At 39.2% G+C, this 26414-nt stretch overlaps 5 protein-coding genes and 1 non-coding gene across 10 annotated transcripts; 4 read left to right on the top strand and 2 right to left on the bottom strand.

The window, feature by feature from the left end:
• Positions 1–1226: 1226 nt before the first annotated feature.
• Positions 1227–5339, top strand: LOC103987887 (soluble inorganic pyrophosphatase 4). Of its 2 annotated transcripts, XM_009406339.3 has the most exons (10): positions 1349–1476; positions 2026–2134; positions 2550–2690; positions 2788–2816; positions 3121–3186; positions 3257–3364; positions 3635–3700; positions 3802–3922; positions 4503–4584; positions 5109–5339. In XM_009406339.3, the coding sequence occupies exons 3-10, from the start codon at positions 2558–2560 to the stop codon at positions 5149–5151; spliced, it is 648 nt and encodes a 215-aa protein (XP_009404614.1). In that variant the 5' UTR covers positions 1349–1476; positions 2026–2134; positions 2550–2557; the 3' UTR covers positions 5152–5339. The 2 variants fall into 2 exon arrangements, with proteins under 2 accessions (XP_009404613.1, XP_009404614.1); XM_009406338.3 differs by lacking the exon at positions 2026–2134 and having other exon boundaries at positions 1227–1476.
• A 2107-nt stretch (positions 5340–7446) lies between these two features.
• Positions 7447–11057, top strand: LOC135614901 (organelle RRM domain-containing protein 6, chloroplastic-like). The gene is made up of 3 exons (XM_065112759.1): positions 7447–7748; positions 10486–10554; positions 10653–11057. Exons 1-3 carry the CDS (start codon positions 7538–7540, stop codon positions 10886–10888), a joined length of 516 nt encoding a protein of 171 aa, XP_064968831.1. The 5' UTR covers positions 7447–7537; the 3' UTR covers positions 10889–11057.
• An 851-nt stretch (positions 11058–11908) lies between these two features.
• LOC135613500 (actin-depolymerizing factor 7-like) lies at positions 11909–13678 on the top strand. 2 transcript variants are annotated; one of them, XM_065110534.1, is made up of 3 exons: positions 11909–12028; positions 12815–13080; positions 13173–13678. In XM_065110534.1, exons 1-3 carry the CDS (start codon positions 12026–12028, stop codon positions 13321–13323), a joined length of 420 nt encoding a protein of 139 aa, XP_064966606.1. In that variant the 5' UTR covers positions 11909–12025; the 3' UTR covers positions 13324–13678. The 2 variants fall into 2 exon arrangements, with proteins under 2 accessions (XP_064966606.1, XP_064966605.1); XM_065110533.1 differs by lacking the exon at positions 11909–12028 and adding an exon at positions 12047–12203.
• A 3631-nt stretch (positions 13679–17309) lies between these two features.
• Positions 17310–17383, bottom strand: TRNAV-AAC (transfer RNA valine (anticodon AAC)). Its single transcript has one exon. It is a non-coding gene; the product is annotated as a tRNA-Val (tRNA).
• A 223-nt stretch (positions 17384–17606) lies between these two features.
• Positions 17607–21940, top strand: LOC135614900 (THO complex subunit 4A-like). Of its 3 annotated transcripts, none has more exons than XR_010487774.1 (6): positions 17607–17936; positions 18042–18188; positions 19238–19306; positions 19383–19567; positions 20036–20335; positions 21570–21940. XR_010487774.1 is itself a non-coding variant. In XM_065112758.1 (5 exons), exons 1-5 carry the CDS (start codon positions 17778–17780, stop codon positions 21730–21732), a joined length of 723 nt encoding a protein of 240 aa, XP_064968830.1. In that variant the 5' UTR covers positions 17608–17777; the 3' UTR covers positions 21733–21940. The 3 variants fall into 3 exon arrangements, 1 of the variants encoding a protein (XP_064968830.1); XR_010487775.1 differs by having other exon boundaries at positions 20047–20335; positions 21570–21707; XM_065112758.1 differs by lacking the exon at positions 20036–20335 and having other exon boundaries at positions 17608–17936.
• Positions 21941–22246: 306 nt separating this feature from the next.
• Positions 22247–25977, bottom strand: LOC135614899 (ACT domain-containing protein ACR9-like). The gene is made up of 6 exons (XM_065112757.1): positions 25686–25977; positions 24562–24777; positions 24378–24483; positions 23450–23792; positions 22653–22937; positions 22247–22573 (listed from the first exon to the last, which is right to left on the bottom strand). Exons 1-6 carry the CDS (start codon positions 25837–25839, stop codon positions 22427–22429), a joined length of 1251 nt encoding a protein of 416 aa, XP_064968829.1. The 5' UTR covers positions 25840–25977; the 3' UTR covers positions 22247–22426.
• Positions 25978–26414: the final 437 nt, after the last annotated feature.

The following is a 26414-nucleotide window of genomic DNA, read 5'->3' as shown; positions in this document are numbered from 1 at the left end:
CCGATGCTCGAATCGTAGGCACATCGAACACAGCCACCACGAAATACAACTACGGCACACATCAGTTGGCAATCTTTACCGAGGAGGGGAAGTCTTCTGACTTGTCAACACATACTGCCTTGCGAAACCTGAAATATGTAAGGGAGGAAGTCATTTGACTTGTCATTTGTTTTGATGAGTTAGATGATAGTTGGCACGTAGCCACAACGTGACAACTTCAATGGTGGACTGAGCTTTAGCTGTTTCAACTCTCTTTAGAAAACATGACATGCTTTTTAATTCGGTGATTAGCTCGCAACCAATTTGCCATTCTAATTTATTCTTAGAAAGTTCAAACCTTATATGCATACAATTTGAGATTATTAGTATCAATTTCGATCGAGAGAAGTAATTTATCTTGGAGTGAATTGAGATTTAAAATATCGATAAAAATGCTCGACTAACAATGACATCATATGCAAAGAGATATTTTATTTGATTAAGATGTATTTACATATTTAATTTTTGTGTATCGTGAGCAATATATTTCTTTATGTCAAGTTGATTTACCAATCCGATCCATAGGGATTTTTTGATGATTCTTTTATTTCATGTTAATTTGGAAATAAGAGTCTTGGTTGGTATATGATGATTCATCATTTTAAATAAGATAAAATTGTTAGAGTTTCTTAACATCAATGAGAGAAAATATTATTTTTATATACCTAACCTTTGCATATATATATATTTTTTATTTGATATGATATCTAACACATACACTGTTTTGACTCCCCAAATAATGCTTTATTCGTTCCATCATAAAATAAATATTAGGATTCTCTGATTATTATTATAATACGCCATAAATGGAACCCCACAACTTCATTGGCATAAACCACAGCTGCCACGTGCCGACCGCGTGACAGTTTCCTCGGGTCGCGGCGGCACTTCGCTTTCTCCGCAAGCGTCCCCAAAGGCACACCCACTGGCCAACCCACGCGGGACCCGATGCGTCCCCTCCACGCCATCCGCTCCGCACCGTCAGCGGTGCAATCGCAGCCGTGCGATGGCAAAACCCCTGGGCCCACCAGAAACGCGTCTTCCATGGTCCTTCCCGTTAGGACCGACGCTGCACGGATCGCGAAGCCGTTCCAACGGTCAATGATGGTGCGCCGCGACGCGCGGGGGGACTCCTTCCTCGCCGTCTTAGAACGGTAGGGACGCGTCGCGCTCCCCGGTGGGGCCGGACGGTGGCATTGGTGGTTCGGACTCCCGTACTCCCGGAGCCGAATTGTTTAGGCCAGTGGCAGCAAAAGCCTCTATTTAAGGAGAAGAAGCGGGAAGCCAAACTCCATCTCCTCTCTGTCTCTCTCTCTCTCAACCTTCTTTGCTTTCCTTTACCGTCTAGTGGAATCCATTTCCGGCCCTTCTTTCCCATCTCGCTTCGGTCTCGAGGACACCCGGGACCGGGTTCAGCTCCTCCGTCCCCGTTTCGAGGTACAGATTCGCGAACATCCTTCTCCGGAGGCCTTGGATCTGGTTTTCTGGGGGTTTTGATTAGGGTTTGGGCTTCGACTTGATGCGATTTTGATTACTTGGATCGGATCATTTGGGGTTCTTTCATGGGTTTTCTTTGCTCGAGCTTAGATGATTCGTGTTTTATTTTTCACTCGTTCAGATCTCTGTAGGCTGTTCTGTTATGTTTCCCAGACTCGCCCAAGTTTTGTGTTGGAATCCGTAAGTTTGAACGTTTGTGTTCAAGAAACATGCTTCCATTTTCTTTGAAAAGATCTCTCTCCGTGAGGGCTACAGATTTAGCTGTCTTCTCTTCCTCTTGGTAAATCTGCAGTGACGAGTCCGGTGCTCTAAATTGTGACTAGGGTTTTACTACGCAAATACCCTTATATGCCCCTTATTTATAGTGAGACAAATGTATGCCATATGTTGCTTTTTTTTTTTGTTTTGAAATTACTTGGTGCTTCAATGCAGAAGTCACATAGATGTGTAGGTTTATTGTGTTGATTTTGGGTGGAATCCGCGTCACAGGGGATGAGGTTTAGCTGTCTTCCTTTCTTTCTTCCGATCTGATGATGGACTATGAGCTCCGAGCTTTGTGATGACGTTGCTGCTTCATGATCGCTTTTTGTCCATGAAGGTCCTTCACCTGCCCATTAGAGTAACGTGCATTACTTAGGCCAGAATATTTTAGATCTTTGGACATGAACAGTTGGTTAGAAGAGGCCCAAATCATGTGCCGATTTACTAGCTTGTTGATCGGCAACGATTGTCTTCTCCGTATGATGTATGATGGATCTGGTTCATAAATCAGCCATAATTAAGCTAGGGATGTACAACTTTTGATGAATAATTGTCTTGACATGAAGGGGGTTCGTCCTCCTCTATACTTCTGATGATCTAAATCTTTAATATTTTTTAAATATTTTTGTTTGAATAGGTTTTTAACATTTCATTCATAGCTGGTAAATACCTGGTCTACGTTTGGACAACTACACCTTCATGATAAAATTATGAGTATTATTGATGTTGAAAATTGATTGTATGTTTATCAGGTGCTGTAATGGCTCCGCCTCTTCAAGCATCAACTAAGGCTTCTGACTTCCAACTTTCTCGTTCACCTCTCAATGAAAGAATCCTTTCATCCATGTCTCGAAGGTCTGTTGCAGCACATCCTTGGCATGATCTTGAAATAGGTACTTGATATCCTAATAAGAAGTTTCATATAATTTTTTCCTCATTTGTGTCTCCATTCTAATTCGTTTCTAATTGGACTTTGGATTTTGCATGCAGGTCCTGCTGCCCCTAAAATTTTCAACTGTGTGAGGACACTGCACTTTTTATGAATGAATTCTGACTTCTTTTAAAGTTTGATGTTAAACAGTTAAGGAAATGAGGTGTTAGAAAATTAAAGTTGGTAACTTTGTTTGGTTTGGCATGAATATGATGTATGTGTAACCTAGCTAACATATTCTACCCTGGGATTCTTTGTCACTTTATCATCACTTCACTATTCGGACATACAATTTTTTAAGTGTTCAGTTATGTGGATCAAAAGGATACTTTATATCTGTACTCAAAATAGGACACCAGAAATAAGGTTAAACAAATACTCGAACCTTTCAGGTGGTGGAAATAACAAGGGGAAGCAAAGTGAAATATGAACTTGACAAGAAAACTGGGCTGATCAAGGTATGCATGGCTACTTGACTCTTCCTTTTTGCTTTCTGAAATAATTTTCATATGTGCTTCATCTATACAGGTCGATCGTGTGCTTTACTCATCAGTGGTGTACCCTCATAATTATGGTTTCATCCCACGCACTCTTTGTGAAGATAATGATCCTATGGATGTGTTGGTTATAATGCAGGTTTGTGGCATTCGAGTTCCTCAGGGTCGTATTGCTTAGATGTGAATATACATTTTTGCAGAGAGAGCATATCATAGATACCACTGCATAAGCAACACCTCTCACTTCCCAATACTTGTAGTGTGAGATAGAATATGCATAATGGCCAAGTTGCAAAGGGCTCCTCTAGTTCATTATTTACGCTTGCATCCTTTTCTTCTCTATCCTTATAGTTGTTCCGCTAGTTTAGGGGAACCGGTTAAAAGAGTTATAACTGTTGCTGTTCAACAGGAACCAGTGATTCCAGGATGTTTTCTTCGAGCTAAAGCCATAGGTCTGATGCCTATGATTGATCAGGTCTGGTTTCTGCATAACAGATAAGTTGGACCTTTTGATTCATAATTCTGGAAAGACCTTGGTAAAGAGGAGCTGACTCAATTTTATGCTGTCTGAAACAGGGAGAGAAAGATGACAAGATAATTGCTGTTTGTGCAGATGATCCTGAATACAAGCATTACAATGATATCAAGGAGCTCCCACCTCATCGTTTAGCAGAGATCAGGCGCTTCTTTGAAGATTGTATCCTCTTATATCTGCCACCAGAATCATATTACATAGACAACTTATCTGCGTGATGTTATCCGCAAAGAGTTGTTGCCAATCTAATCACCAGACTTAGTAGGTCCACTCCACACGTTTAAATGTTTGTCATTTGCAACGATTGATCAGTAACTCACCAAGAAGAGCGGCAGCCAGTTGATGATACACTCACCAACACTGATTTTTAAAGAGTCAATATATGCAGTGTTATCATGACTTGAATCTAGTTTATCCATGCTGCTGATAGGGTAGAAATTCTGCACTGCATAATATTTTTTTTTAATCCTGCTTCTGGAGCACTGGCCTTGAAATTAATTGTAATGTGTGTTCATCCCCTTTATTGCCTTTTACTATCTTTTGCTAAGCAGTTGGCAGGTATTGGTCTCGTAGCGACAGTAGACTTCTGATGATGTTCATTGCAAAAGATACATGCAACTAGGCCATGTGTTAACTGAATACGTTCTTCAAAATATAACTCCACAAGTCAACTAGTACATTCTCTTAAGATATGAAGTTTTGGCCTCGGTAGTGTAAGTTCTCCTTGACCATAGGATCTCAGATAAGAAGAATGAAAACAAGGAAGTTGCTGTAAATGATTTCCTGCCTGCATCTTCAGCTTACGAAGCCATTCAACATTCCATGTAAGTCTTACCCTGTTGTCATTTCTTCATATAATTAATTGACTGACTATTTACTTATCTGATGCATACCACAGGATTGGCATGATGTGTTCAAACAGATAATTATGCAAAAACTAGATGTATTGTATTTCATGATATGGAAGGGATTAAATTCTTTAGGTCTCCAAGGTCCAAATGTGGAACCTTTTCTATGATATGGTTCCCAACCACTCATTCGAAGCCTCACTATTAACCACAAACATTTGTGTTTTTGTATGTGAAAAAAATGAATAGGACTGCAGGCATAACTTCTTTTCTTGTAAAACGAAAAGCCTAAAATCAATTCTAGAAAATGCTATTTGCAGTCTTCAACTCTATCGAGTATTGATTATTCAGATGCAAAATAATTTGGGTCATATTCAATTCTGGATCGGAACCTATGTCTAGGTGGTTTGTTTTATTTCTGTAGCAGAAAAACATTAGATATGTTTGTTATTTTCATATCTTGATCTATCTAATTTTGACTTTTTAAACGATGTTTGCAGGGATCTTTATGCCAATTACATTGTCGAAAGCTTGAGGAGGTAGGAGGCAGGAGGCGAACCGAGGGATGACGCATCTGGACGATTTTACTGTTTCTTTCACGTAGTAATATTTTATACGTAAGTAAATGCTTATATTCGGAGGGATTCGAATGGTATTGTCGAGACAGAAGATAAATATGCTTAATGAGTTTGTTGTTGTTTATCTTATATGAAAATTTGCCAATTTGAGTATATCCAAAAGGGCATTGTGCGCATTTAATGTGCTATATATATATATTCTCTCTCGGTGGGTGCGATCAGTGCAGGGAAGTTGCTCGTTCATGTGATTGTGTACGCTGATTTCTTCTAATCTTATAATCAGCAACTATCTACATGTATCACATCCGAGCTGTCTATTTCAAAATGTGAGCATCAACATGTTTATGAAAATTATGCATTAATAGGTAATTGGATTTGGGTGAATTTTTATTTTTATTTTTTTACTTTTAGTATTTCTCGTAGAGCATCCAAAATTTTTTGAAATAATATCCTTTTTTTCAAATGATTATTTTGTCCTTATCGGTCATTACTCTTTATCGCACTTGAAAGTCTCGCTTGTTGATCTTTGTTATGATCGATTGTGGTCCTTCCTCGCATGAGGAGGACTCCTCCATTGGCTCTTGTGTCGATGATCATCGATAAAAGAGGAGGGAGAGGAGTCTAGAGAGGAAGTAGGCGGTGATAGGTCTAATGGGGACTAGTGGGGTTTGTAGAGGTGGTCATAGTCTTTACATCCCCTCCTATCTCATGTTAAGGGCATGACTAACGTTGGGGCTACAATACAAAAATTTCTCCAGATTTTTTTTCGGGAATTCAATAATTGGATTTTACCTTTTTTTAATCATATTTTTTTTTCTTTTCTTGAGAAATTAACCATAATTTTGAGAGAACCAAAGTTCACGCATATGCAACGAGATTAAAATGATTCTAACACATCTAATATATTAAGAAATTTGATTTACTATTAACTAGAAAGGTCGAGAAAGTTTCAAAAAACGAAAAAGTGCAAACAAAAGGGACTGTAAACTCAATGTTAAATAAATTAAGGTGAGTACTTGTTCGATAGAGTGATGGCTTTAGACTCGATTACGAATCGGGCTTCAATCGACTACCACATTTAGTTAATACATTTAACTTTTTCGATAGAGTGATGGCTTTAGACTCGATTACGAATCGGGCTTCAATCGACTATCACATTTAGTTAATATATTTAACTTTTCTTAGTAATGCACCATTTCTCATTTCCAAATTGTCGAAAGAGATACTTTTAAAATAATAAAAATATCATCACTAATAGCTAACATGTGTTGATTTTATTGTTATTATTGAAACAAAATTAGATCGAAGTAGTTAAACCAGTTCGGTGTTAAACCGAGCCGATTACCCTTATTTTGAATAGGGTTATTGAACCAAAAATACTAAAAATCAATCTATATTAATTCATGTTCTTATGGATATTAATTATGAGTCTTATTATATGTATTAAGTTTCATAAAATATTTTTATTTGAGAGTTTTTAAGTGGTTTTTAATGAAAATTAAGAATATTTTGATATATTTTATAATAAAGGATGATGATTTTTTATTTCTTTTTATATAACCTTAAATGTGGACCTATAATTTTTAAAAGATCTTATATTTTTATTTATTAAAACTATGACAATATAAAAATCATTCGTATTTTTTATCATTCAATTAAAATAAAAACATTGTGACTTAGTTTCAAGTAATTAAAATTTTTACTAACAATAAATGTCAATTTTATCATAGGCTCAGAGGTATTATAAAATTATTAATATAAGAATTTGAATGATTTTGGAGGAGAATTATAGTGTTTTTCATTTATTTTAAAATAAATCAAGCTAAAAGTTTTGATTTTTCTACTTTGTCTTATATTTAGGATTAAATATTTTAAAAAATCTTATAATTTTATAAAAAAATTTATCAAGGAATGATGATAAAAAAAATTATTCTATTATATCATTTTCAATTGAGTTATAGTGTTTTTGGATCAATAATAAATACATTGTACTATAATTCTATTCCGATTTAATCTTAATTGAATTTTGATGGAAATTTATATTGAAAAAAATATTTTGATCTTTTCATAAAGGACTTTATTTGGGAATTATGGAAATGATGACTCTACCGCTTCGATCATTTGTCGGCTCACAAGATCCAGGCCGTCTAACTTACCTTACACGCATCTTAAGAAAGGCATTCATCTGATGGACGGCCTTGATTCACAAGAGCCGACTTCCACTGCCGAGGGCCCAATCACCCGGTTAATTACCGAGCTCCGATCACACCACTCCCGAGTCCTTCCCCCGTTGCAAGCCAGCGGTTCCCTTTTAGGGTTTTGGCCATAGTTTCGCCGCCTCCCCACGACGAATGGCGCTGTCGTCTTCTTCGTTTGCGCTACGCCGCCTCCTCAGGGTTTCTTCTTCTGCCTCCCTGCCCCAGTGGACCTGGTCACCCCTTTCAGCCTACCGCCAGAACTCTTCCTCCTCCTCCTCCCCCTCTCCATCCATCTTTCCCTTCGACGACGACGCCGCCGCCTGCAACCTTCCTCCCCTTACGACGCCCAAGTTATTCGTTAGCGGTGAGCTCTCGTGTTTATGTATGTTTCGAATCCTTCTATTTGCTTGGAAATTCTCATCGATGTTGCGGATATTCCGTCGAACATATGTCGGATCGAACGGATACAGTTGTTCATATGGGGAAAAAAAGAAGAGGTTTGCTCAGAAGGCTATTAGTTTTCCAATTAGTTTCAGAGTGCAATCTATAAACACTATTGCGTCCGCTCAGTTTTTATATTCTGTCTTGGTCAGATTTCTAACGTTCGTAGCCCCTCCGGTATAATTGCTTAATAGTGATAGCATTCGGAGTCCTATTCTGTAAGTGGTCTAATAGATTGGCTGCTTCTTTGTAATCCATTTGTTAGATTGAGTGCCCCAATAAGATGCATGGCAGAAATTTTTTTTTTTCTGGATTCTTCACAAGGAGCTTTTTTTGTGTATATGATAGTTTTCGTGAACAAAATAGGGAATAAGACCAGTTGTTTGAACTATTTGTTGCAATATGCTTAATGGATGTGTGGTCTCTGAAGGTCTAAATCCTGTGTTATCTAGGCGTGTCAACTAGGTCATATGGGTGCACAATCTCACTTGGCCTCTTCATGTGTCCTATACTTTATTGAACATAACCCCTAAGGATTGTTTCCAGTCTCGCATTTTGGACTTTGCTTCATGCAAACCATTCTTTTGAAATGGAAATTGTTGGGCCAACTTGAGAGAGTGGACATTACAGGAGTATACGGCTGCTCTTTTTTTGGGAGATGTTCATGTGAGTTCTAGATACTCAACACAAGGATGCTTTAGGTTTCATTTCTAATGTTTAAACAATTGAATATGAAGCCCAAGGTATAAGATTAACACTGGACATGACACCATGGCTGGTTTTGCTGTGTATTTGTTCTTAATTCATCTACATTAGAATGATATTCATATCAAAGTTCTATCTATGGGGCTAAACATGGTATTGGAGCAGCCGTCTTATGGTGTTTGTTTTGATATATTGCCTTTGACTGTAAGAATTAATTAAAGTGCCTGCCTATTACATGACTTGCCAATCGTATTTTGAATTTGTATCTTCCAAACTATTTGACAGAATACCTTAGCATTATCCAAGAAAAAAGGCCAAAAAATTGCCCTTGTGTTTTGTGATGACATCCATTTAGTGTAAAATTGTGTGTAAGGTCCATAGGGCACATACTAGAGGATGCCATCAATGGAGTAAGACATGAACGTAATTGGAGGTGCAAGACTGGGATGTCCTCTTAATCATACTAAAGGATGCCATTTATGCATAATTCTCCATGAATGATGCTCAGAGATTTATGTTTCCTTTTTTGTCTTTTGCTCAAATAGTCCATCTGATTCTCATGTTAAACTACAGTTTTACTTTTTTTTTTTTTTGCTCTTTTCTTTTTTAGTTCCTATTTGCTTCTAAATGCAATGATGCCATCGAGTCCATAGCTCTTTGCGTTCTATGGACTATTGCTCTAGTGTAGCCTAGCCTTCGCGTGCTATGGTTTGTTTTCTACAAGCTACAGATTTGCAGTACGGTGCAAAGCGTTAACCATCTCAGCACCCTAGAACCACCCAGGTGGCACAGGGTTGGATGGGGGTTTGGGTTAGAGTTGGGCATTGATTGGATTTACAAGTTCGCATGTAAAGCCTACGAGAACTTGCTAACGTGTCTAACATCATTGTTTGTGGAATTGTGACTGTTCGTTTGCCTTCTAAAGGTATTGTTTTCTCCTTCCTTTTTTTTCTCTCTTGTGCATCAAGTGTTTGTTGAATTGCTTGTAAAGCTGCCTTCTTTTCGAGATGTCAAGGCTTGTCCGCCACTCGTTTTTGAAACTAATCAATTTGTTCTTTTACTGTTTACATGTCTTTTGAGACCAGAACGAGGTTGCAACTAGGTTGATCATTTGCGAATAGGTAACGCAAGGGTGTCTCACGACTTGGATAATTCTAGTTAAGTCCGTGATAGTAGGTTTTCATCACTTATGTCGGTTTCCTTCATTTTAACCGCAAAGTGCATTAGTGAATGTTGATGTTATCTTGAAAGAGTTTCTTATACTTTAAAAGTGCTGGTAAGTGCCTCTTATGTAGTACGGCATGGAATTAAGGTTTGTATCTCTGTATCAATAGTAATGTAGCATGTCTAGCGGTGTAGTGTGACAGCACATCATCAACACACCAATGACATGTACACAATGCCTGAATCTGCAGTCTGAAACAGTTATGGCCTCTGTATGTCAAAAGAATTAACTTAATTCGAATTAAAAACTGCATACAAGATTGAGTTTCTTGGTGATGTAAAGCTCTTCATATTTGAATGTTTTTTGGTTCTTGTGCTGATGCTGTACATAAGAATCAAGATACTGTTTAAGTGAGCCTGACTTCCTCTAAACAATGTTCCCAGTTTTAGTTGTGCTTATACATTTTATGACAGTGAATTGATTGCATATGAAGTATCGACAATGACAGAATGGAGGGCTCTATTTTAATATATTCTCCATTATCGTGGCCATGGGCAAAACAATAGTCATTAATGAAAGCACTTATGTATGTCAAATAAATTCCAGAGATCTCTGCCTCAGGATGTCAACAATTTTCTTTTGACTGATGTGCAAGTACCATGGCCTTTGCAGGCAATATTTATGTGAAAGAAAGTTCAATTATTTGAAAACAACCTGCTTCTGCATGTTTAGGAAAATGATTCAAAGTTATCCACCTGCTTTAATTGTTGTTCTACTTCATTTGCTGCAGGGCTTTCAAGGTTAACCACTGATGATAAGCTTAAAGAGGCATTCTCTCCATACGGGCAACTTCTTGAAGGTACATATTCTTTCTCTTGTGAGATTCTTCTGTTCTCTTTTTTTCTTAATCCGGAACCTGAATTTGTCTCTGGTGATCAACACCATCATAACTTGCAGCAAAAGTCATAGCCGATAGAATCTCAGGAAGGTCGAAGGGGTTTGGCTTTGTTAGGTATGCAACGATTGAAGAGGCTGACAAGGCAAGGCATGGGATGAACGCCAAGTTTCTGGATGGATGGGTTATTTTTGTAGATCCAGCGAAGCCAAGAGAGCCCAGACCACAGAAGCCAGCAGAACCAGAGTCTTCTGAAGCTGGTTTAAGGATAAACAAAACGGTCGGATGGTGTGGGTGATTACATCTGCGGTGACACGGCAATCCTCTTCTCGAGTGATAGAGATAATTTGAAGGAATTATGGAGCTATTACTGTGATGAACTTGGCATTCTCATTACCTTTAGCAGAACTCAATGGTGGGACAAGTAACATGCAATAGAATACCAACTGTTGAAACATTAAGATTTATGATGGTGTCTGCCTGAGAACTTTTGTAGACATCGTTCATTCAGATTGTTGCATGCAGCTTCATTGAGTAAGATAAAATAAGATATTGTCACTGGGATGATTGTTCAATAGATAAAATAAGATATTGTAAGAAATAAGGATATGATTGATAATTATATTATATTATATTTACTATATTATATATTATATATTTAGTATATGATTGATAATTATATTATATATTTATTTAAGATGATAGAGTAGTGTCACCGGGATGATTGTCCAATAGATAAAATAAGATATTGTGAGAAATTAGGATATGATTGATAATTATTTTTTTAAAGTAAAATATAATTTTTATTGATAATTATATTATATTATATTATATTTATTATATTATATATTATATATTTAATATATGATTCATAATTATATTATATATTTATTTAATGTGATTGTCAAGAGGGTTTACCAATAGCGAAAGGGCTACAACATATGTGTATTTACATGCAAGTCGTCCTTGGGATTGTCACGTTTCCATTAAAGTTGGTGCAATAAATTCGAGATAAGTCAAGTTTATTGAGACACTTAATATTTGGTGTATTGACATAAATATCCTTCATTTATAAGGATATACATAAAATACCCGTGTATTCTTTTTTTAATATAAATACACGTATAATACATGCCAAAACTACAAAACACACGTGTCTAAGCGTGAATAAACAGCAGACATTTATTTGGCGCAACGTCAACTGCGTCAAGGGGGATCGCTACAACGTGCCGTAACGTCATTGGACATACCTTTGCATTATGTCGGCGCCTCGTGTGACGGCGCCACGTTCTACCCATGCCTATTTAAGCCAAAAGAAAGAACACATTCTACCATCACCGCCAGCACCTTTTGATCGCTCATCTACATTCCCCGAATCCCTACCTCTCGAGCGCTCGATTGCTTCCTCCGATCTCCCGTCGTCGCCGCCCCCAAGATGGTACTTTCTTTCCTCTCTCTCTTCGGTGCTAGCTTTCTTTTTTTCCTCCTATCCCGTCCCTTCTTGACTAGTGATCAAGAAAATTGCGGTGTTTCATGCATCCATGTCCGGTGATTATATGCTGTTCTGGAATCCGCGAAATCTGTCTCCGAACCATGTAGGTTCGTCTTCGGAGGTTAGTTCTTGTGCCTGATCTCATTTCGCTAGGGTTTGTGAGTGGGTCTGATGTGATTGGTGTGTGTTGGATCCTCGAAGTATGATCGTTGTTTCCGCATGTAGTTATATGTGGATTGTTGAACTTCTTCGGCGGTTGGTGTCGATCGAAGTGGTCGATCGTTGCTCCTGCTTGTTTTGACGAATGGATTGCCATTCCAGTTCATGGATTGGGCCATTTAACTTTATTCTTAGTCACATTAGGCGACGGATCGAGTGGATTATCCAAGGTTTTTGGGAGGATCGGACTGCAGCGACGCTAAGATTACTCATTTTGTCGATCTACACAAGCGCGTATATACGTACGTGCACATGAATTTGTGTATATTGATACTTCCCCCACTCCCCGCCAGGCACGCCACCCCCCAAAAAATAACACTTTAGCTCTTGTTTTTTGCCATTAGAATAGAGAATCAGGGCTTGTTTCGTAGGACGTTTCATTGTCTGGTTTGCTATTTGCCATATGGTCTCTGACTCTCTAGTATATATATTCTTATCTAGGAGAATAAAATTTTATTATAGTAACTACATTTGACATTTATGGGAATGACTAGTTGCTTTGTGATATGAAAGGCAAACGCGGCATCAGGAATGGCAGTAAATGATGACTGCAAGCTGAAGTTCCTGGAGTTGAAGGCTAAGCGAACTTATCGTTTCATAATGTTTAAGATTGATGAGAAACAGAAGCAGGTCGTTGTGGAAAAGCTCGGTGAACCCAATTCAACCTATGATGATTTCACTGTCAGCCTTCCTACAAATGAATGCAGATATGCGATATATGATTTTGATTTCGTGACCGAAGAGAACTGCCAGAAAAGCAAGATCATTTTTATCGCTTGGTACATTAATCCATTGTATCCAGTGGACTTTATTTAATATCCTTTTGATGTATAGATAATAACTTCCTATTACTTTTCATATTCATGTGAAGGTCACCTGATACATCAAGAGTGCGAAGCAAGATGCTTTATGCAAGCTCCAAGGACAGGTTCAAGAGAGAACTGGATGGCATCCAGGTGGAGTTACAAGCAACCGATCCAACTGAAATGGGCCTCGATGTGATAAGAGGACGTGCCAATTGAATATGTAGCTATTCACCTCTTGTTTGTGCATTGGTGTTGTTATCCTGCAATTGTTTTGTTCTTACTGAAATTTTCATAGTTTTGAGGGATGTTTAGATCCCCTAGATATTGTGTGGGCTTGTGGTTTAGGTACTAAACAGAACCTTTCTGAAGCGTCTCCATTTTGACTATGTCTTGCAATCTATTCCTGTGTGGTACCTATTGTGTGAGTGTCTACTAATATCCTGATGTCTACAAGCTAGTGGTATGTAACATCTTGTTGGATAGCTTGGTGCGCAGTATTTCGAAGACAATCCAACTGTTGTTTTCTTGTTTATGCAAATTGCAAATCAATAAACTTGAAGCTTTTTTGTTTTTGTTTGGCCTTTCTTTGTCTCTGTTTGTTTTTCTTTTCTTCGTCTTGATCGCTGTTCATCAGCTAGTTAATGAAATTGTGTGTGTAATTTCTACGGAGACTTCAAAATAAGTTTTTCCTAACTTAACCAAAGCTATGCTATGTGCAAATCTTTCATGTCTCTTGTAAACGATTTTCTATAATTTTGTATTCAGCATCTTTCTGGGGCTCTTTGAGTATATGAGTTGAGAAATTATAGTATTCAATCTTTGATGTTTTTAGCTTCTCTGTATTTATTTTATTCATATATGTGGATGGTTCTTCAGACAATCCTGGAGCAGTTTATCGAGTATGTATTCCATTTCCACATAGAAAATGCCAATGCGGTGTTGTCTTTGCTGAGCAATTCGGTTGTCATCCTTGCAGGACATGTCTTTGTTTGTGAATATGCTAGTGCCTGTATCAGTCTCAGGTCACCTGACACTCTGAAATGAGCTTCGGTAGGTCTGTATAAGATGCCAATTGGATTACTCATGTAGGTGCCACACTTTCTACTTCTTCAGCTGTGTGTTAGCATATTTTCATCTGAAGTAGCAGCTTATACATTAGTATTTTGATCTAACTTGTGGATCCTCTGAATTGCTATCGAGTTTTCTCCTAACCGTTAAATTTTCCGATGTAAAGGTTATTTCTATGACCATAATGCCTAACTTGATTGAAAAACATCTAATGTGTTGGATTTGTATGATAATATTTATATTTTTTACAGTTGTAAATATATAGTTATGTTTTATGTTATTGAATGCATTTACTGATAGCAGATAAGATTTTTTCAACCTGTATTCATTTATTGATAGCAGATAAGATTTTTCCAAACTATATGAGGAAATATCTCTGTTAAGAGAAATCTTCTATTCTATTAAGGAAAATCTTTTATTATGTTGAGAGAAATCTTCTCTCCTAATCTGTGAGACATGTTAATAGCTACAATCTTCTTCTTTCTATTTTATTTCTATCATGGTATCAGAGCTCTCACTGTGAAGCCACTTCTCCATCTTAAAGTAGTGCAGCATTTTTCACGGACGTCCTCCACTCCAGGATCGTTGCGTTGGCCTCCTTCGAAGCTGAACAAGGGCCATCACACACACTGCCCTTCCTCTACCTCTTCCTACAGAAGTAGAACCTACGCAGCCTCGCAACTGCTCCTCGGCTAGCGACCTCTTCTCTTCGTTCCCGCATTTCACTCAAGCGAGAAGTGCCGCTGCCGCCGTCCTTGCCGCAATAGCCCTCGCAGCCGCAGCAGCCCTCTCTACCACAACAGCTATAGAAGCAGTGATATGCTCTTCTCTCAAGCTGTTGTTTTCTGCTTCTTCTTCCTCTGCTACAGTATTGCTATAGCTTTCTCCTCTACTGCAGTCGTCGTCGTCGCTGTCATAGCCACCGCCATCGTCGTCGTAGCCGTAGCAATAGCAACAGCAGCAGCGATCTACTCTTGCCCTACTCATGAAGTCTCTGGCTCGTAAACTGTTTGCTTTGCATTCATCCAAGATTGGTATTCTTGACAGGAGCACCATCTTGCGGGGGCATGATAGTAGATAATATTTCTCCAACTACATGAGGAAATCTCTTTATTCTGTTAAGGAAAATCCTCTATTCTGTTAAGGCCACTTCTCCATCTTAAAGTAGTGTAGTATTTTCCACGGATGTCCTCCAAGATCGTTGCGTTGGCCTCTTTCGATGCTGAACAAGGGCCACCACGCAACCCTTCCTCTACCTCTTCCTACAGAAGCAGAACCTATGCAGCCTCGCAATTGCTCCTCGGCTAGCGACCTCTTCTCCTCGTTCCCACATCTCGCTCGAGCGAGAAGTGCTGCTATCGCCGTCCTTGCCGCAGTAGCTCTCTCTACCGCAATAGCTGCAGAAGCACTGATCTACTCTTCTCCCAAGCTGTTGTCTTCTGCTTCTTCTTCCTTTGCTACAGCATTGCTATAGCTTTCTCTATTGCTGTAGATTTCTCCTTTGCTGCAATCGTCGTTGTCGCCGTCGTAGCTGTCGCCGTCATCGTCGTAGCCATAGCAATAGCAACAGCAGTAGCAGCGATATGCTCTTGCCTTACTCATGAAGTCTCTAGCTTGTAAATAAACTATTTGCTTTGCATCGATCCAAGATTGGTATCCTTGACAGGAGCACCATTTTGCGGGGGCATGATAGCAGATAAGATTTCCCCAACTACATGAGGAAATCTCTCTATTTTGTTAAGGAAAATCCTCTATTCTGTTAAGGCCACTTCTCCATCTTAAAGTAGTGCAGCGTTTTCCACGGATGTCTTCCAGGATCGTTGCGTCGGCCTCCTTCGAAGCTAAACAAGGGCCACCACACTGCCCTTCCTCTGCCTCTTCTTGCAGAAGCAGAACCTATACAGCCTCGCAACAGCTCCCCGGCCAGCGACCTCTTCTTCTCGTTCCCACATCTCGCTCGAGCGAGAAGTGCCGTTGTCATCGTCCTTACCGTAGCAGCCCTCCGCTGTCGTCGTCCTTGCCGTAGTAGCCCTCGCAACTGCAGCAACCCTCTCTATCGTAGCAATTGCAGAAGTAGTGATATGCTCTTCTCCCAAGTTGCTGTCTTCTGCTTCTTCTTCCTCTACTATAGCATTGCTATAGCTTTCTCTATTGCTATATCTTTCTCCTCTGTTGCAGTCGTCGTCATCGCCGTCGCCATCATAGTCGCAGCAATAGCAACAGCAGTAGCGATCTGCTCTTGTCCTACTAACGAAGTCTCTGACTTGTAAGATTGATATCCTTGATAGGAGTATCATCTTGCGGGGGCATGATAGTAGATAAGATTTCTAATTCTCTGATAAGGAAAATCTTCTATAAACTTCTTTAATAAAACTTTTTCAATAAAACTTATTCAATACAATCTTCTTCTTTCTATTTCATTTCTATCATTTACTTCTTACGATATACTTTGATTTAAATTCTTTGTAGGGAAACCTTTATATTTTCTTGACTTTTAGAATATCTGTTGAACAAAAAAAGAATGGTTATAAAACATGGTTTTGTTTCGAGTGTTTGGTAGTCTGTGTGCTTTTATAAATAGTAAAATACAAAGATTAAACAATGTAGATTTTGATTTAGATGTAAAATAGAATCGTATGTTAGATATATGCTCAATAAGTCAAACAATAATGAGATTAATATCCGATTTGAGTTAATTTTGATTTTGATACAAATCTTTTTTTTTTTTAGTCGATAAGGAAATAATTTTGTCTCTACATCTACGATGTTCATTGTGATGGTAAAGTACTTCGGCTTATTGATTATAAGTCGGAAAACTAAAATTATATCAAATATTATCATATTAGTTTTACACAACATTGAAAACATCAAAAAAAGAATAGCGTGTCCGTTATAATATATTAAGAAAATATATAAATAAAAAAATTCAACATATAAAATATCAAGAAAATGTAAAAAAAAAAAGACTGATAAAAAGAATAGCTCATAAAATATCAAAATTTAGTGTGTTAGACTGACGTGATAACCAACTACATCACGACACCTGTCTCTGCTATTGCGAAAGCAACAAATATAAAATGCTATAATAAGAATTCGAACCGGAGAATAACTCATAAAATACCAAAACATAAAAATGGCGTCGCCCGGACTCGAACCGGAGACCTTCAGTGTGTTAGACTGACGTGATAACCAACTACACCACGACACCTGTCTCTGTTGTTACGATTAGCAACAAATATAAAATAATGTAATTAGAACTCGAACCGGAGAATAACTCATAAAATAAGAAAACGTAGAAATGGAGTCGCCCGGATTCGAACCGGAAACCTTCAGTGTGTTGACTGAGTGACAACCAACTACACCACGACACCTGTCTCTGGTATTCTGAAAGCAACAAGATTAATATACACGGAATAAGAACGTGATCGAGAATATCCACCGCTCCTTTGTCCCATTCTTTCCTCGAAACCCTATCCCAACCTCCGTCGCCGCCGTCCCGAATTATTCCCCCAACGTCCTTCCTTTCCCGCAACCCTTCTTCGCATACCCCCTTCCAAGATTCTCCTTCCTCTTCCGCGGACGCCCCCCGTGATCGATCGAAGATGTCGAGCGCACTCGACATGTCCCTCGACGACATCATCAAGAACAACAAAAAGTCCGCTGACGGGAGCCGCGGACGGGGCCGTCGCTCGGCCGCTGGCCCCGCCCGCCGTGTTTGGAATCGATCGGCGAACCGACCCGCTCCCTACTCTGTCGGGAAGGTATGCGCTTAGGGTTCCAACAACGCCCCCGATCTTTGATGCCGACCGATCCGACCGAATCGCCGCCTCCGGTTCTTGGGTTTCTCACTCGGTATCCGATCCCAGGCTCCGGACTCAGCGTGGCAGCACGACATGTACGCGGCTCAGATGGGTGGCCTGCCTGCTCCAGCGGCTAGGGCGTCCGCTATAGAGACCGGCTCAAAGCTGTATATTTCGAACTTGGAATATGGGGTCTCGAACGAGGACATTAAGGTGATCTTTCCTTTCCTCTTTTATTCTTTTTCGCTCTAGACTGATTTTGATTGTTTGATACTTTTGATATCTTGCCTTTATCAATATTGGATCTGTTCATGATGTCGTTCTTGTTCATAATTCTTGTTCGTTACCTTGAAAGAAACTTGCACATCTGGAATGAATCGTATGCATTCTTTCTTTTCTAGCAAGTTATGGATCCATAGATTTATATCGTGGAATGAAATTTCCGGTGTTGATGAATGAATTTTCTAGCAAGTTTCATCTGGAATGAAACTTGCACATTTGGAGTTCAATTACTTATTTGTATATGATGAATGAAGATGTTTCAGAACCGAAGCTTATGATAAACATGTTTACGGGAACATTCAGAAATGGTAGGTGGAACATGTAGTAGAATAGAAAAGTAGGTTTCTCCATCTACTTGATTTCTTGAATCACTCTATGAAGTTGGAAGCAAAGAACTTGTATGTGCTTCTGCTATTTCATATTGTCTTCCTTTAAATGTAGGTTTGGTGCACACCCTGTTTGTTGAATTTTGTTAATTGTAATCTATCTAGACACTGCCATCGAAGTTTTCTGAAATGAGAAGGCTTCTTTGCACTTTAGGGTCTTTACTTCATCGTTTTTTGAAGGTTGTTTTGCAATATTTTGATCTTAGATGAAATATTTTTCGCTGCAAAGAAGGATGAAGACCCACAATGATAACCAAGTGACAATGATAAAAGTATTTGATACTTTTGATTGTCTAACAAGGGTTTCTTTTCCATGTGTTTTTGTCAGCAAAATTGTTATTTTTTAATGTATTTCTGGTCACATATTTTTGAAGATGTTTATGAAAGTATATTGTTTGGTCTAAATACTTGTTTCATGGAAAACAAACTACTGAGTGCACATATGAGCCTCAGGTCCAAATGTTCAATTGTATGAAGATTTCATATCTCTATTGTTGCCATGTGTCCACTTATCTTTTTTTTTTTTTTCACTTTTGTTATGTTAATAAATTGTTTTCTTTGTGCCTTTGTTTATGATGTTATTTTCTGTTTCAGGAGCTCTTTTCAAAGGTTGGTGATCTGAAGCGTTATTCAATAAATTATGATAGAAGTGGAAGATCTAAGGTACTTCTTCAGCTTGATGTGGCTCTTTAATTTCAATGTGGTAGTCCCTTCTCATTTATGAAATAAATAACTGAAGGGAACAGCTGAAGTGGTCTTTGCTAGAAGAGTTGATGCATTAGCAGCTGTAAAGAGATACAACAATGTTCTGCTTGATGGAAAACCGATGAAGATAGAAATTATTGGGACAAATATTCCAACACCAGCTGTTGTGCCTCATTTCACTAATGGTGCCTTTAGAAGCACTAATGGCTCTTCCAAAAGGTTTGCTATGTTCTTGCTTCTGGAGATGCATCTCAGATTTATTTTGATCTTTTTGTTTGATTAAGCTTTTCAATTTACACGATGGGAACTCTCTTTTCACCATATTCTTACATATATGATCTGTGGATTTCATTGATTGAGCCATGCAAGACACGTACATATGCAAACACCTTCCTGTTATCCATTACCAAATAATTCTGGATTAAGAAAATATCTCTTTGTGTTTGGTTATCTGTAGTTTCTCTATCTGTATTTGTTTCCTTCTTTAGAGGTCGCTTTTCTATCTGGTATATGGTCCATAAAACCAAGGCTTAAGTGTAATTCATTTTTTATTTTGAATGTTTGGTATTTTTCTGATTCAACGAAGTATTGGTACCAAAATATATAGAACTAGATCAATATATTTACATTTTTTATTTCTGAATTTTGATATTCAATGATGCAATGTGGTTTAGTTCAATATACCAGTTTTTTAATAGGTACCTGGGCCCTTGGGCGAGACCCAAGCACCTCGCACCACCTCCGGGTGACGCTATTCACTAAAGTGCAACCTAGGCGCTCGCTTGAGCCCAGGCGTCAGGCACCTCGGGCAAGCGCCCGAGTGAAAGTGGTGTAGCGCAAGAGATTGGAAGAGAAAGGGGCCCAAGCATGGAGGAGGGCATTGACCTAAAGGCGTATACAACAGAACTGATCACTGCTCAATGGCAAATGGGAGGGCAAAAGACATGATCTCGTTGGAAGACGAAGAGCTAGGGTTTTTAAGGAAAGGTAATTGGGGGATGTTAGAAGCCGATCCCTTTTGCTCTCTCTCTCTCTCTCTTTCATGATCTATCTTTTCTCACACCAAAGACCCAGTGCATGATGGAGGGATGTGAATATAAATGCAATAAGTAGCGCACTAAGTATTACATCACAATAAGTGCGTTCTTGCTTCCAATTCCATTGCCTCAAGATTTGGGTTAAGAATCACCCTATTGAATGGGATTGAACTCAAATTATGAGTCAACTCAGGCATAGCGGTCAAAGAATCACATCAATATATGTATATATATGTATATGTATATATATATGATAACTGAATATAAATGTGCAAATACTATTGGAGCTCAACTAATGTCTGGATTTGCTTGAAAAAGAATGGCAAATATAGCATGAAAAAGAATGGCGAAGAGCTGGACTCGAATCTTGAAGAAGGAATCATCTCTTCATCATGTTGCAAGTCAAATAAATCTGTTTTAACACTACAATGAAGAAGTTTATGCTGTGCACTTAGTACAAGCAGAGAATCTTATACTTCTTTCATATACTAATGCATTCCCTCATTCACTTTTTCATACTTTTTCCATGCCTTACCTCTTGATTCTGTGTTTCCTATTATGTTGGTTTAGTGGATCAATTAAATTAATACTAGTGATCTTTGTTTAAATCAGTTCCAAGTTGATCATGTTTACCAATCACCATTATATGATCTTTATATTGTTGCATATGCATCAGTTTTTCTTTTTCTAGTAAGTAGTGGAAAGGTGCATGATACTGACGATGTGTAATGCTAGTTCTTTGCAAAGAGAGATATCTCATACATCTCGAATACCACTATACTGGTGAGGTGTTTTTTTGACACACACATCATACAAGCGAACTGTTTAAACATAAAAATCAAGATTTTCTATGATCATTTTGATATTATCAACTATTTGCAGTGGCAGTAAAGTTAGTTCTTTAGAAAACTAGAGCTTTTGATTGGTTACCACACTCTCCACATGTATGGTAATTATATTTAGTATAATTACTTTTGTATCTTGGTTTCTCATCCTTAGATGAATCCAACACTGATTGATGTGTCCTAACTAACTTAAGTGGTTTCTGTATCAATACATACTCCTTTCATTGCTTTATTTTTCTATTCAAAGAAACACAAACTAAATGCTTTCCTTGCCTTACTATTTTCTGGCTCTTCCTTCTTTGATTAGAATGATTTTGCTAACTTGCTTTGTTACTGCAGCACTAGACCAGGAAGGGGTTCTTCAGGATGGCCGCGTCGTGGTGGCCGTGGGAGCAGCGGGGGCCGTGAGCGAGGTAAAGGACGTGGTGGTGAACCAATATCTGCTGCAACACTTGATGTTGATTTGGACAAGTACCATGCAGAAGCAATGCAAACCAACTGAGTGCTTCTGGTTGGTTTCTTTAATCGACGATCATTGATGCTCCTCAGTAATCTTATTATTCTGCTAACATGCATAATATAGGAAATGGAAGATGATGTCAAAATACTGAGTGGGTCTTCGGGCTTTCATTTGAACATTGTTGTTGCATTTTGATTTCATTTTGTTACTGGGGTTACAAAGTGAACTTCTGGTGTCTGGCCTTGGTGAAGCTTTTATCTCTACTTTGTGGTATGTGAGTTTCTTAGCTCAACCAAAGATTATGTTATCATGCATGGTGTTGCACTGTTTGGGAACACCATCAGTTAAGAGAAGCGCACTGCTTTGCTCTTCTAAAGACTTCATTTCAATCCCCCAACGAACGGATTCAAGAACACGAGGCAACCAACGTTAGTCCCGTAGTCAGTGGTTTGAAATTTGCGACACGCCATAACTGAAGCGAAATTGATGAAGAAACACATACTAAACGACTACTACTATCCCACTATTACGCATATAAACCATCAAAAGCAGCAGGGAAAATCAAACGCGCTTTTTAAATGAATACCGCCTCTAGTAGGGATGAACACGAAATCAGAAACAGGGATGACAATTAGACGTCGATTGCACTGTACAGCATCACACAGCGTTAGCCACACACAACCTGGTGGAAGGAAATCAAAGTTTCAGAGAGGTGGCCCACCACCTTTTGCCGTCGTCACCAACCCATCAGCGTTCGCCTCACTCCATCCACAATCTCACCTCTAGCCTGGCTGCCTCCCAGTGGCAGCTCCCTGCTGTCATCCAACAGAAATCTGTAAACCTCCCACTGTCTTTCAAAAGCCGTGTGCCTGCCGATTTCAGCCTGCACACAACATACATAGAATGGCTAAGACATTGACATAATCTTTGGACGACAACCAGGGTACTTCCAGTTTGCTTACAGAGAAAATGCAGATTCCAAGCACTTTCAGAGCCAGTGTCACATCATAGAAGACCCGAGGCCTCCCCTTTCCGCACAGCTCAACCGGATTAGCAACAAATAGTTCCATGTCTGGTCCACGATTTACAATTATCACTCTTAAAGGATGAAGCATTTCCAGTTTCAAACGGGAACACAGCACACCCTGCTTGTCAGGATCCACGATTTTCTTCCCGTCACTTTGCAGGATGAAAAGGTCTACCTCTCGTGAGCCTTTCATGTCTGACAGAAATCGCCCATACGCCACCTACATGACAAGCAACCCACTGTTATCCTAATTGTACATGTAGTTAATTTGAGCAAGTTTGACTGACACATCTTTAACAAAGCCAGTTGAGAGATTGCAGAGCATGACGCTGACCGCCATTTGAGTGTCTTAATTGAAAAACAAAAAAACAAAAAAGAACATTCAATCAACTTCTTTAAATCTTATTAACATGTACATTTATGAACAATACAGAACAAGATATCTTCTTAAAATCTTCCTTAGATGTACGGGACACATAAGCTATTCATGCCACCAGCAGTACCCTCAAACTATTTTAGACCGGTGTACCAGATAGGATCAGAAGTCGTCCAGTCATCAATATGATTGTGTTTATATCTAAATCACTAAAAAATCACTAGTTTATTATCCTTCTTTTTTCATGTCAAGCGATTTGGAAAGGTTTATAACATACCTGATAATCAAGAGCATATTACTATGGAACCATCAAAGTCAGATTAAAGCAATTGGGTATAAGATAGAACATGGAATACCTGAATACTGCAGTCCTTTAAGGTCCTCATAATGTCATAGAGTAGGCCCTTCTGATCAACACAATGGATTTGAAGTAATGTGTGGGAAGGGCTCAATGAATTGTCAATGTTTACATCCGCCTTCTTCAGCCTTTTCATCTCTGGGCTAAGTATCGCTGAACATACTTCATTGCCTGACAGCTCCAGCTTAAATAACTCTTCTGCAACTACTGGTGGAAGAGAAGAAAATCCCTGCTGAAAACCTTCAGCAAGCTCAATCTCACAGCTATTTACAGACTCGCCTAGAACTGCATTTAACCTTTCACACAGATCGTCCTGTCTCATTTTTGTGTGCAATAACTCCCTAAACACATGTACGGAAGTCATAAGAAAGTGACAAAATGTTAACAGATGCTAGCTTAGAAATATTAAAGAAAGTGCAAGAAAATGATTCACATGCCAGGAAATTCAAAAATTCTCTAAATGAGTTATTCCATCTTAGCCAATAAGAGTGAATAAGCAGACTAAAAGGATTAAAATGAAACATTTGACGGGTCATCATCCATAGGCAGGAAGATTGGTATTCCCTGCGGCCAGTGAAATGGAGCCATCGAATCGGCTATTACACAGATACACAGAAACAGACAAGGCAAAATTACTAACTCAGCAGACCTACACCAGAAGAATGCTATTATATATTTTCTTTTGAATAAGAAACAGGAATAAAAGTGATCTGTTCAAAAGTGGTAATACTACATCAGAACTAGTCTGAAAAGAGTTTAATGGACAAAGACAAGAGTTAAGGTCAACCAGTATATGGTATAAATATGCTGCCATCAGTTCTTAATCTCTTGTGTAAAAGTGCCTTGGAGATTAGAAGGCATCAACTAAACAGTCGCTGTTAGACCAACATGCAATCAATAAGCTATTCTGATAGAGGCATACTCACATGGCATCTGTAATAAAGAAAAAGTCCACAACTCTACCGTTTGGAGTTGTCGAGACTTTCACTCGATGAATCGTAAGCTCAAGCTCACATAGTACCTTAGTGACATCTGCATCAAACGGCACATGTATCAGAAATAAGTCAATCCCCAACCTAACAAACAGACAGACAGGTTACAATTGGTTACCATGCAACAATCCCTTGTGGTCGACAGAGAACAGCTTCAGAAGGTAAATTTGCGAGCTCGTAGGCCTATTCACCATGTCAAAGTAGAACGGAATGGAACAAGATGGACAGAGAGACAATAGCCTGTTCTTCAAGCTTGGCCATTGGATATTACTGGAGGTGGGACGTGGTACGACCCAGAACACTAAGTAGCACCATTGCCCATCAGTCGATATGTCTTTAAAGAACACAACAGAGTAACATCACAGATTAGACAAGCATATGGACAAATAAACAGGGCAAATTGTAGAGAAAAAGACAACCAAGAAGTCAAATCATCAACCATAAATAAAATTAGTTCTTCCTGCACTAAACGCAACGTTAGGAATGTCAATTATACTGTCAATTGTACGTCTCACTCAATAGGAGAAAATAATAGAATGTTCAGTGAACATTTTCGAGAAACGTATCAAGAAAAAGAAACAAACGAGATAACAGATCGTCTCAAATGTATAACCCTAAAACAGAGTAACAGACAAACCCTAAACCCCAATCAAGAGAATAATGCTAATTTGGTAAGCGAAACAACTATGGCGATCGAAAATAAACGAAAATCGATAAAATAAATCAAGAAAAAATAGCAAGAAAGATCAAGAAAACCTCCATTTCCCATAAGTGACGGTCTCAAATTTATAACCCTAAAACAGAGTAATAGACAAACCCTAAACCCCAATCAAGAGAATAACGCTAATTTGGTAATCGAAACTACTATGGCGGTGGGAAAGAAAGGAAAATCGATAAAAGAAATCAAGAAAAATAACAAGAAAGATCAAGAAAACCCCCATTTCCCATAAGAGATGGTCTCAAATTTATAACCCCAAAACAGAGTAATAGACAAAGCCTAAATCCTGATCATCTATATGCACCATCAACTGGTGAACGAAACCACTACGGCGGTGGGAAAGAAAGACGAATCGATAAAAAGAATCAAGAAAAGATCAAGAAAGATAAATTTAGGAAAAACTGCGATGGAATTAGAAGAAACCAACTCATCAAGAATCCGATTGAAACGGGAAGAGGAGACACGAGAAAGTTATCACGGAAGGTAAGAAGCGGCGACTGTCAAGATGGCGCTCACGGACGGACCTCCTCGGGTGATGCAGAGGCCGAAGTCGAGGATGGCGCGGCAGAGGTCGCATCCAAGGCCGGTCTGGTCAGGGCAGTTGACGGTGATGATGGTGGGTTCCCCGGCCCGCTTTGCCGCCTGGATGACCACAGCATCCTCGCTCGCCGCCACCATCACTCCTCCGGCGCCCCCCGACCCCGATTCGTAGGCCGTCGTCAGCCCCCCGACCGCATCGAGGACCGCTCTACCAGTCGAACGGTATATCCCGTCCAGATTCTTCTTTCTCTCCCCCTATCCTCTTCCCCCACGCCCACCCGCCCGCCAGCCTAACCCTCCTTTCTCTCCCTCTCTCTCATCCGTTGCGGTGCGTTATATGGAAAGGTTGGCCGCCGCCACCGATTCGAGCCACGTCATTATGGACAGCGGCTGTATTGTCCCCACGTGACGCCACCTTAAACGTCGGTAACGCCGCCTAAGCAAGCCTGCGAATGACGTGGACCCCTCTCTTCATCAAGATTATGTTATTCCTCAGTATAGCTGCATTGCATTTGGCAACTTAATCGTGTGGATCAGATTCACCATCTGCCCAGCACGATTTTTAAAGGTCTCAGCGCACACATATCTCGATCCGCATACTATCTTATCTATATGACTTGTTGGAGAGGCAACCCCAGGCCACCAACATTGCTTGGATCTGCTGTTTGTGTGTCCAACCCAATCACCGATTCTTTCGGTTGACGAGGTCAATC

Source organism: Musa acuminata, chromosome BXJ2-6 (genome assembly GCF_036884655.1).
Source record: "Musa acuminata AAA Group cultivar baxijiao chromosome BXJ2-6, Cavendish_Baxijiao_AAA, whole genome shotgun sequence".
In the NCBI taxonomy this organism is placed as follows: domain Eukaryota; kingdom Viridiplantae; phylum Streptophyta; class Magnoliopsida; order Zingiberales; family Musaceae; genus Musa; species Musa acuminata.
Note: the sequence above shows the minus strand (reverse complement) of the source record. Positions and strands in the feature narration are given on the sequence as shown.

What these genes read in the sequence shown, in the direction of transcription:
- LOC135614899 (XM_065112757.1), bottom strand. Translation starts at nt 25,839, where the DNA reads ATGGTGGCGGCGAGCGAGGATGCTGTGGTCATCCAGGCGGCAAAGCGG. An exon ending in CCACAAGGGATTGTTGCATG is followed by an intron (nt 24,484 to 24,561) that starts GTAACCAATTGT and finishes CGTTTGATGCAG; the next exon opens with ATGTCACTAAGGTACTATGT. An exon ending in TAAAGGACTGCAGTATTCAG is followed by an intron (nt 22,938 to 23,449) that starts GTATTCCATGTT and finishes CTTGTCATGTAG; the next exon opens with GTGGCGTATGGGCGATTTCT.
- LOC135614900 (XM_065112758.1), top strand. Translation starts at nt 17,778, where the DNA reads ATGTCGAGCGCACTCGACATGTCCCTCGACGACATCATCAAGAACAAC. An exon ending in TCTCGAACGAGGACATTAAG is followed by an intron (nt 18,189 to 19,237) that starts GTGATCTTTCCT and finishes TTTCTGTTTCAG; the next exon opens with GAGCTCTTTTCAAAGGTTGG. An exon ending in ACTAATGGCTCTTCCAAAAG is followed by an intron (nt 19,568 to 21,569) that starts GTTTGCTATGTT and finishes TTGTTACTGCAG; the next exon opens with CACTAGACCAGGAAGGGGTT.
- LOC135614901 (XM_065112759.1), top strand. Translation starts at nt 7,538, where the DNA reads ATGGCGCTGTCGTCTTCTTCGTTTGCGCTACGCCGCCTCCTCAGGGTT. An exon ending in GCCCAAGTTATTCGTTAGCG is followed by an intron (nt 7,749 to 10,485) that starts GTGAGCTCTCGT and finishes CATTTGCTGCAG; the next exon opens with GGCTTTCAAGGTTAACCACT. An exon ending in ATACGGGCAACTTCTTGAAG is followed by an intron (nt 10,555 to 10,652) that starts GTACATATTCTT and finishes CATAACTTGCAG; the next exon opens with CAAAAGTCATAGCCGATAGA.
- LOC135613500 (XM_065110533.1), top strand. Translation starts at nt 12,132, where the DNA reads ATGTCCGGTGATTATATGCTGTTCTGGAATCCGCGAAATCTGTCTCCG. An exon ending in ATGTAGGTTCGTCTTCGGAG is followed by an intron (nt 12,204 to 12,814) that starts GTTAGTTCTTGT and finishes GTGATATGAAAG; the next exon opens with GCAAACGCGGCATCAGGAAT. An exon ending in AAGATCATTTTTATCGCTTG is followed by an intron (nt 13,081 to 13,172) that starts GTACATTAATCC and finishes ATTCATGTGAAG; the next exon opens with GTCACCTGATACATCAAGAG.
- LOC103987887 (XM_009406338.3), top strand. Translation starts at nt 2,558, where the DNA reads ATGGCTCCGCCTCTTCAAGCATCAACTAAGGCTTCTGACTTCCAACTT. An exon ending in ATGTGTTGGTTATAATGCAG is followed by an intron (nt 3,365 to 3,634) that starts GTTTGTGGCATT and finishes GCTGTTCAACAG; the next exon opens with GAACCAGTGATTCCAGGATG. An exon ending in CAGGCGCTTCTTTGAAGATT is followed by an intron (nt 3,923 to 4,502) that starts GTATCCTCTTAT and finishes ATAGGATCTCAG; the next exon opens with ATAAGAAGAATGAAAACAAG.